This window comes from Neurospora tetrasperma, assembly GCF_000213175.1.
Source record: "Neurospora tetrasperma FGSC 2508 unplaced genomic scaffold NEUTE1scaffold_3, whole genome shotgun sequence".
NCBI classification, from domain to species: Eukaryota; Fungi; Ascomycota; class Sordariomycetes; order Sordariales; family Sordariaceae; genus Neurospora; species Neurospora tetrasperma.
The window spans coordinates 4,264,678-4,274,037 of NW_009799101.1; the positions used below are offsets into that span (position 1 = coordinate 4,264,678).

The 9,360-nt window shown below is 51.4% G+C and overlaps 1 protein-coding gene across 1 annotated transcript; it reads right to left on the reverse strand.

The window, feature by feature from the left end:
- Positions 1-1,911: 1,911 nt before the first annotated feature.
- Positions 1,912-4,678, reverse strand: NEUTE1DRAFT_122582 (uncharacterized protein; the record flags this gene model as incomplete). Its single annotated transcript, XM_009853066.1, has 2 exons — positions 1,912-3,445; positions 3,498-4,678. The coding sequence occupies 2 exons, from the start codon at positions 4,676-4,678 to the stop codon at positions 2,359-2,361; spliced, it is 2,268 nt and encodes a 755-aa protein (XP_009851368.1).
- Positions 4,679-9,360: the final 4,682 nt, after the last annotated feature.

A 9,360-nucleotide genomic window follows, 5' to 3' on the forward strand; every position in this document is an offset into this window, starting at 1 on the left:
GGGATTCGCTGGTCGTCACCGACCCAACTACTAGTCTGGCCCTCACTGGCTTATCTATGGGAGAGCGGACGGGATCCCGAGTTTTCCAGTGGGTATGGTCGTATGTGCTTGTTCATTCTGAAAGTATAGCTTATAAACAGTTGCTGCTCCTTCCTGTGTTGAGAAATTCGGGGTAACAGCCTGTAAACGAGGCATGGCGTGAAGTGGCTTCGTTGTAAACTCTCCAACGATCACACGACCAAAACCCCATAACCTTAAGGACCAGAGAATAGATCACACAAGCAAGTAAGTGAGTACCTTCAACGTATATTCTCCTTGAATCAAGTAAAGTACCTCAGTAAAGAAGGAAGACTTGAACCTGAAAGAAAGAAAGTAACAACGCGTAACCCCTCTACGCTGTAATGACCATTGAAAAGAATACACAGATTGAAGCGAACCCTTGGATCAACTCCTTTCTTTGAACGATCCTTCACAGTACCCAGGCTTTCTTGACAAAAGCTAGGTAGGTAGAAGTGGTGTGGCATGGTGTTTATAGTTGGGGTAGGAAGTAAGCTACATGTAGAAGATTGGGGAAGAAAGAAAAAAAAAAGAAAAAAAAAAAAGAAAAACAGAGGAAACCCCGGCCATAACGCATTTAGCACTCACAGAAAAAAGAGCCAAAAAAAAAAAAAAAAAAAAAAAAAAAAAAAAAAAAAAACACAAAGTGAATGAAAAGTGAGTAAGTATAGCGTGAGTGTCTCTTAACATCCATCTTCTTCTTTAACAAGAGGCGGGAGACAGAAGAAGAAGATAGTCCCTTCCTACCTCCCTCCCTCCCTTCCCAACCAACCAATCAACCAACCAACCAACCAACCAACCTATAGTACTCTTTCAGTTTAGGACCGAGACCTTAACCGACCCGCTTCCTGAACCATGAGCGCCCGTCGCTCCATTCCCTCCCTTTCTTGCATACCTTAGGTATCATGTGTCTAAGGTAGGTAGTTACCTAGACTAGGTAGGTACTTCCACTTCACCTTCACCTTCACGTTCCAGTCCTTCCTTAGAGTAGATAGGTAGGTACCTTCCACTTACTAGTCCTCCTTCACCTTCACCTTCACCTTCACCTTCTCTAGACTCGTCGACTCCGATCGTCTTCCCTTACTTCTCTTCCATATACCTGTACTGCCGCCCTCACCATCGATCCCATCCTCACCTCCCTTCACCGTTCCACCACCGTAGTAGTAATCCACAAAAAGAGGCCAGCCGCCCGAGCCTAAAGTAGCAACGGAACGGAAGGGAACGAAGAAGATGCATCGCGGGGTTGATAGAAGGACTGATTTTCTGTGCTACAGCCGATAACTTCTCGATTATGTACTAATTCAGGTTGTCATCCTTCATGACATTACCGTGATCTCGGTAGTAACTGTGCCTGTCCTTGTCTTGATCGCGAATGATGAAGGAGTTGATTGATTGGATACCTCATCAGAAATTCGAGAGTATGCATAAATAAGGGAGGAAAGGTATGAGGGAGTGGATAATCGGAGTCACTTGACGATCTGGCACGAAGTCGTGGCCACGAAGTTGAACTCAAAAGTCGCGACGGCTGTGTTAACATTCATCACAGATGGACTTCAAAGCAGTGTGCACTTATGTTGACAACGAACGTACATGTCCCATACAAGCACCTCATTTCTTTACATTTACTTCGAGAGAAGAGACAGCAATCTATCTTTTCCGTGTCAACTCAAGAAACGCCTTGCAAGGCATGGATGGTAAGAGCCCGGTCTACCGTAAAGAGCAAAAATTCCTCCATTCATTCATCCATGGCTGGACCATGACGGTCGGTTTCTCTGGTTTTTTTTCTCTCCTTTGCTCCTTGCTCCATGCAGCTTCCAAAAATCCGAGTAGGTTGCCTACCCAAGCGCAGTGTACTCCAGCAAAGCAAACAGTGCCCAAGTTACCCAGTAATCTATCTATTTGTATAAACAAAAATAAAAAGTAAAAATCCAGATCCAGAGAAGGAAAATGGTAGAAAGAAAAAGAAGAAGCAGTGTCTACTCCTCGGGTTATGTGGGAGTGACTTCAACCGATATCGACCAGCGGTAAGGCAGGCCAGGTCCACCCAACAACCCTCAGAGAATACACACACCCATATTAAGAATTACCCCGGCGCAGTCGTACCAAGCAGCCAGTTCTCTATAACAAAAACCCAAAATCACGGTTTATATCCCATATCCTGCACCCCGTCGGTGATTGATCCAACTAGTCCAGTCCGGTTTAGTCCAGAGGACTCCAGACCAGTTCCCGTATCCGGTTTCCTAAAAACGCCGCCCCATGATCATGCAAGCATCTCATTTTGTCTCGTCCCATCAAACCTCATCAAAAATACCCGCCCGGCCCTTGCTCCGAGGGCACAGCAACCTGATTGTGCGTCTGCTGCTGATGTTGCGGCACCACTTTTGGGGCAGGAGTCTCCAGCATCTCAATCCCCTTCACATCCGCACCGAAATCCATGATGAGAATCTTTGGATCCTGTCCGGAGCTGACAATACGCCTGTAATCGCTCTTGGCGGATAGCACCCAGCTATTATGCCACTGCGGGAAATCGAGCAGCTGGGCACCCGTGTCCATATCCCACACCTTGATATCCGTATCGTAACTTCCAGAGATCAACCTGCCCGACACGCTGTCGACGTGAAGAGAGCGGACCAAATCGCCATGCGCCTTCATCTCGCGCACGCATTCGCCCGTGTTGGCGTCCCAGATGCGAATGACGCGGTCGTTGCCAGCGGAGGCGACGTACCGTCCGTCTTCTGAGAACTGGCTGCAGGCGAGACCCTTAGTATGACCCAGGAACTCGCGGATCTGCTTGCCGGTTTCGATGTTCCAGAGCTTAACGCGGAAGTCACCTGAGCAGGAGACGATGGTGTTGCCGCGCATTTGCACGGCATTGACGGGGCCGGTGTGGCCACGGAGTTGTTTGAGCAGGGCGCCTGTGGCGCGGTCCCAGACGCAAATGGAGACATCCTTGGAGCAGGTGACTATGTGCTTGTCGTCGAAGACAAGGTCGAGAACGGCGGCGGAGTGGTGACGAAGTTGGCGGACGGGTTGGTAGCCGGAGGCGATATCGTAAACGATACAGGTGGCGTCGGAGGAGCCGGTGACGAGGATCTCATCGTCGTACTGGAGGCAGAGGATGGAAGCCCGGTGGAAAATGGGGGGTGAGAAGAGGGCCGGTGAGGAGAAGTGACTCCTGGCGGGCGTTTGAATTTGACCGCTGGCTGAGGGGTGGGGGTCGAGCTCGGGAAGGGTCGCATAGTGAATGGGATTGCCAGCTTCGTCGTGGAGGAGGGACAAGTCGGAGTCGTTGATGATCTCGGGCGGACCCAGGACAAGCTTGCAGGAGTAAGTCTTCATGTCCCACACACGGATGGTCTTGTCACGAGAACCGGTGATGATTTTGTGTCTATGCAAAGTTAGTAATCATACGGTTTTGAAGGAGCAAATCAGGGACATACTCGTCAAACTGCAAGCAGTAGATACTATCCGTATGGCCATGGAGGTAAATAGGACGAGCTTTGCCCTCCTTCCATCTCTTTTCAAGTTCTTCTCTGACCCTGTAGATCTCCTTCCAGTCGTTACCAGGGCGGATGGCTGGCACACCAAGACCGGTTCCCGGCTTAACGGCTCCGCTCGTGGCGTAGGTGGTGGTCTTCTCCCGGAGGAAAGACTCGCGCCAAATATGCTGGTTCCTAGCAGCATGGTTCCATGACCTACTGACGAGGGAAGCAGAAGCCAGCGATGACGCATCCAGTTGTCCCAGAATATGGATTCCGAGTTCAAGAGGTAGCTGGGAGATGAAGTCGACCTTGATGATGTCCACCTCGTCGTTGGGAGAGGGGCTGTTCAGCTCAATGTCGACATCGGAATCAACGCCATCCATGAAGACGTCAGACTCGGACGATCTACCTCTCGTGACGGCAATGCCAATTCCACTCTCGTAGTCGTCCATGCCGTCGTTTGCCCATGGTCGGCGTGCAGGAATATTGATCATCTCGAGACCGTGGCCTGCACTCGCGGCGGCTTGCCGTGCTGCAGCACCGGTATTACGGGGGATGATCGGAGGTTGCTCGCCGGAGCCGGGTACGGGAAGAGGCGGTGATTGGAGGGCAATGTGACCAAAGGGGTATTCGCCGTGGTGGGCAGACATTCTACGGGAATGGCGGTGGAAGCTCGTAGCTTGACGCAGTTTGTTCCAGGTCGAATGCGCAGTGGTGGGACGAGCAGTTGCAGACGGCTGAGAAGGACCGGCACCGGCGTCCGGCTCAAAAGTCGGAGTATTCGGAACGGAGGTCCTCCTATGGACGATGCCCTTCACACCGGAACGAAAAGAGACAGAGGCACGACGCAGCATGCCCTTCAACTTGTGCCCCTGTTTGGGATGGGCGGGGACGGCATCGTCGCTCGCGGCACTGTTCTGGCGGTGACTGCGGAAGGGGCCATGGTTTTGACCGAAGATGCTGTGCTGGAGGGTCGAGTCTCTTGGCCCATGGTTGTGTGTCGTCGACTTTGCGGTGTGCCAGGGGGGTGACACGCTGAGACTGTGGCCGCGGCGACGGTTCGTCTTGGTCGAGGACTCGGCGGCGTGGGGAGACTGTGCTTCCTCCATCGAGGCGGTTGCGCGAGCGTGTGCCTCCATAGTTGAGGGTCGGATTCGGGAATGTGGTAGGGGCCGACAAAGGAGGGCTGGAGTAGGAGGAGCGCCGAGAGGATTGCGCCGAATGGAACGGGGAACTAAGGAGGGTGGAATGGCGGAGAAGCGATCGAGTTAAAGCAATTGAAGACTAAGTGTAGGTAGTAGCGCGGAAAGGGCGTTGGGCTTCTGATGTCATTGACCCATATGTATGTTTTGGCGAGTCCACCTCTGTGTGAGACAGGAGGGCTGAACTTTGGCCCTTGCGACAGGCCGAGGTCTGCACGAGTGAATCGGGACTGTTTGGACTGCGAAGTTTTCTGCAGACGCCCGGACTGGCTAGGTGGAAATCCCTGGGAAGATTGGCGACCTGATCGAGGGCTGCCAGTGGCGGGATGGACTGAATGGGAGGGAGAGGTGCTGGGTTCGACCTGGATCTGAGATCAGGGCGGTCGTGGTCTCGACGGTGGTTGGAAGGCAGAGAAGCGGACTGGACGGGGACCTGGATGAGCTAGAGAGGTGGGATGGCACTGATGCGCATCAGCCCCCGAAGCGGGAAAAGTCTAGAAAGAGTAGTCTAGTGGAGCGACTGAAGAAAACAAGTATCTAGTAAGTAGTGTAGTCCGAGGGTAGAGCGACGGTGTCGAATGAGGGGCGAATCAGTGTTGAGAAAGGGAGGCGCGAGCAAGAGGCCGGGGGATTTGGCCGAGCTAAGATGGTGTGGGTTCGGTTCAGGCAAAGCAGGGAAGACAATGCCCTTTTCTCGTGTTCCGTCGTCGTCGTCGTCGTCGTCGGTAGTGTTGGAGTAGAGGTACCGTTCGCTGGATTGTCCACTGTACCTAGGCTCGAAACAGTCGCGTGAGTGATCGATCTTGAATTGCAAAAAAGAAAGCCAAAACGCAAAGCAAGAATTGAAATGGACGATCCAGAAAGGCGGTGGGAAGGGGGAAGTCACTGGTGTGGACCGTGGAGGGAGGGGGAACGGAAAAGGTTAACAATGAAAGCGACGACGACTCTGTGTGTTGAAGAAACAAAGACCGACTTTGAAACAGCCCTGGTCCGCTGGTGCATAACGCATTCCCTTCCCAGCCTTCGCACCACACAAAAAAAGTGACTTCCCACCCGACGCCTGCAGTGTACACTAATTCCACCTTCCAGTGGGACAAAGGCCGCACAACAACCATTTCCCAGCCTCCGGGCTCCTGGGGACGGATGGGGGAGAGGGCAGGCGCCGGGCAAGGGGCGGGAGCGGTGGATCACAGGGAAGATGCACTAATTCAGGGTCACGCAGGTTCCATTTTGCAGCATCACTGCCGTCTGCGTACACACAATCACGACGACGACGACGACGGCATTTCAACCGTTTTGACAATCAGAAACTAACCACAATATCTCATGTCACCATCGAACTGGCAACTATAAAACATTTTCAAACTCTTTTACCAGGTTGTTCGTACATTCTTTCAAAGTTGCCAACCTGTTGTCAATGGCGGTCTGGGCCGGGGAAGCCATGCCAGGTCACTGCACCTAATGAACGCAATGACCACCGAGCCACGCTTCCACGGCACCGACCACCGCCTCTCTGCACCTCTGCAATGGTTTGGCGGTGGGATGTAACCATAAAGGTACCTCTAACCATTGCCGGTTAACAACCCAAGGACGCCGAGAAGTCGGAATGAAGAGGTTGAGACTTCACGTTTTTCTGATATACAGAATACAGAAGTCTTCAATGACGAAACCAGGCCCGTGGAATAGCAGACACCGTTCGAACCAATTTCTGGGTCAATTCAACCCCAGTGGTTTGTGTGGAAAAATTGATGGGTTTCGCAACTCGGAACTGACTGAAATTGCGTGTCCTTCACAGAATCCGGGGTATTTTTTACGCACTGTACATATCTGACAGCCACAGGGCCGGGGTCCGTCGCCGTCGCTCGGGTCATTCCTTGTGGCCAGGGGTACATATGTATCTGAATTGGGTCGGTTCACACCAATGTGGTTATTGAGTCCGAGTTTCGTGTTGGCGGGATCTGTCTAGATGGCAAATTTCTTTTTTCTTTTCATTTGGTACAGTAGAAGAGATGAATTCTTTGTTTCATCCAAGATGGTTGGATGTGTGGTGGCCAACGAGACGGATCGAGCGATCATCAAAAAATTTCGTCGCGTTGCAGACACACAACACCTCATCGGCCAGCGAGTGCCTCTGGGTACCTAAAGTACCGAAAGGTTGACCACTTCACGCATCATCTCATCATTACTATCGAGCAAGGAGGCGAAACATCCCCCCTCACTCCCTCGCCATCCGACCTGCCTGCCCTTCCAACTCGACGACAAATTCCGTTGCGGCTGACCCGACGCCGAAATTCTTTTTCCGTCGGCGTTCATTGACGAATGAAAACTCTTGTGTCTCGAGAAAAGGTTCCGCTCACATAAGCCCTCACTGGCTGAATGACGGCGACTGGCTCAGTTGGGCGGCTGGGCTGGGCAATGATTTGCGATTTGCGATTCGCGATTCGATCTCTGTTGGTGTGTTTTCGGGACGACGTTTGTTTGGTGGATGCTCAGATTGATTACCTCAGGAACAAGATGATCTCACAGATGATGGGGACGGAACATGAGTGGGTGTTGAGGAAATGAGGCTGTTAGAGACAATGACCAATGAGATTGGATGGTTGCACTAAATGTTTGGGTAAGGTGTTTATGGTCATTGTTTGTTTTTGGTTGCCTCAACAACACTTTTGCCGGCAATGAAATTGTTAGCACGCTGATTTGCAAGTGGCCAAAACTCTAATTATCGTACAAAATATAGATGGTTTGACCACATCTGAGGCCCTTAAAACTGTAACGTGGTGGTACCGCGCTTACAAGTTTAATGCTGGTAGAGGTGAAAATAAACGCTGACTGGAGTTTTCCAACTGCGTGTCGGCCTGGCATCCTGATATGTTCCGCAGCGACAAGACACGACTTTCAATTCGTAGAGTGCCTTAACATCTAATTCGGTGTTCCAGCAGCCGCTACCTCCACGTGCTGCAGTTCATTCTCCCACAACGTCCGGCTCTCATCCGGATCTTGGCATTCGGTATCCCCGATAAAGTGGGTCCAGATCCGGTTCACCAGTCTCCACATCGGCCGTGACGTATTTTGTACCTGCATCCGGCCACGCCCGACTGACATCGAAGTCTGGACCAAATTGTACGAATATAATGTAGTCTTAAAACCTTTCTTCCCATCACTCCTACTAGCCTAATACCAAGTTTCCCACATGAATTTACCAAAGCGATGTCAACTAGACCTTTTTATCTTGCACGCCCCAGTCCGTCACCCACTTACGCCTGCACCCGCTTTTCTAGAGTGACGGGAAGAACCATCATGGCACCGCCCGCACCAGCCGGTCCGGATCTTGGCACTTTGGCAGACAAGATGCATCGCCGATAATTTATGGACCCTTACTTACCATTCCTCGATCCGGAGTACACTACACTACTAACGAACTGCTGACCCGGCCATCATTCAGAATCAGGATCTCTTCGGCTCGGCATGATGACCCCCTTTTCTTTCTCGATATACCTACCAATATCAACTGTCAAGATAGACCTCTTTGGTGAATTTGCAACTTTCCTTTCTTCGCCAAAGTGATACCTTCACGTGCGGCCTGGAACAAACGCAGACGTGCAAGTATTTCCAGATGGTGGTCATCCATAAGTATATACTAACCGACGATGATTCGGTACGGTTCCCATGTAGTGAACTGTTCCGTGTTACTCACACTCAAGATTCCAGTTTCGAGGGCCCGTACTTGGACGATAGATGTCAACTCACTTCCATACGATCCAGTCCAAGTTCGTCACCTGCGAGTAAATTAGTCTATCAAGTGAAGAGACCAACTACGATAATTATGATACACGACCTAGGTATGCTTCCTCTATATAAAGCGACGGTGTTAAACCTCATGGACCGGCATCATGTAGAGGTAGAGGTATCTATAAATCCCACTCCCTTTCACTCTTGATCGAGCTCAGGATTCTGCCTGCAAGCAAGCAAGCACGTCCGAGCTACAAACAGGGAAAAGAACACCACCAAGCCATTTGACTACCTTGATCGCAACCAGGGCCATCGAGGCCACAATCGCCTCCCAACAGCTAGTCGGCAGCCAAAAAGCCACCCAAACTGACCGACCCCATCATGAACGCAACCACCACTACACACACCAACCTTCCCCCCCCCTCCTTCTCCCTCCTTCGCTGCCTTCCCCACCGAGATCCTCCTCCTCATCGTTGAGCAACTCCACCTCGACGCCAAGGGGCTCAACTACGAGCCTCACGAGTCCCTCTCCGCCACGGAGGTAAGCCAACGAAAGTAAGTTTTGACTGGCTGGCTGTCTGCCGCTAGTGTGAACACCACAGATAGTTTCCAGATGGTGACTGACGAGCTTGCTTGCTTGATAGCAGGGCCATGACCGAAGCAACCACGGCCTTAGCCGCACTTTGCCGTACTTGCCGTCGTCTCAACAAGATCGTCAAACCTGTTCTTTACGAGGAACCGTTTCTGCTCTGGAAAATAGAGGATTCGACAAAGATATCGAGCGACTGTACAGTTTGGTTCGTGTACTTGACGAAGAGAACGGGGTTGCTGACTTGGTGAGATTTTATGAAGAGTGAGTTTTTCCTTTGGCCTGGTCTAGTACTCTGAAG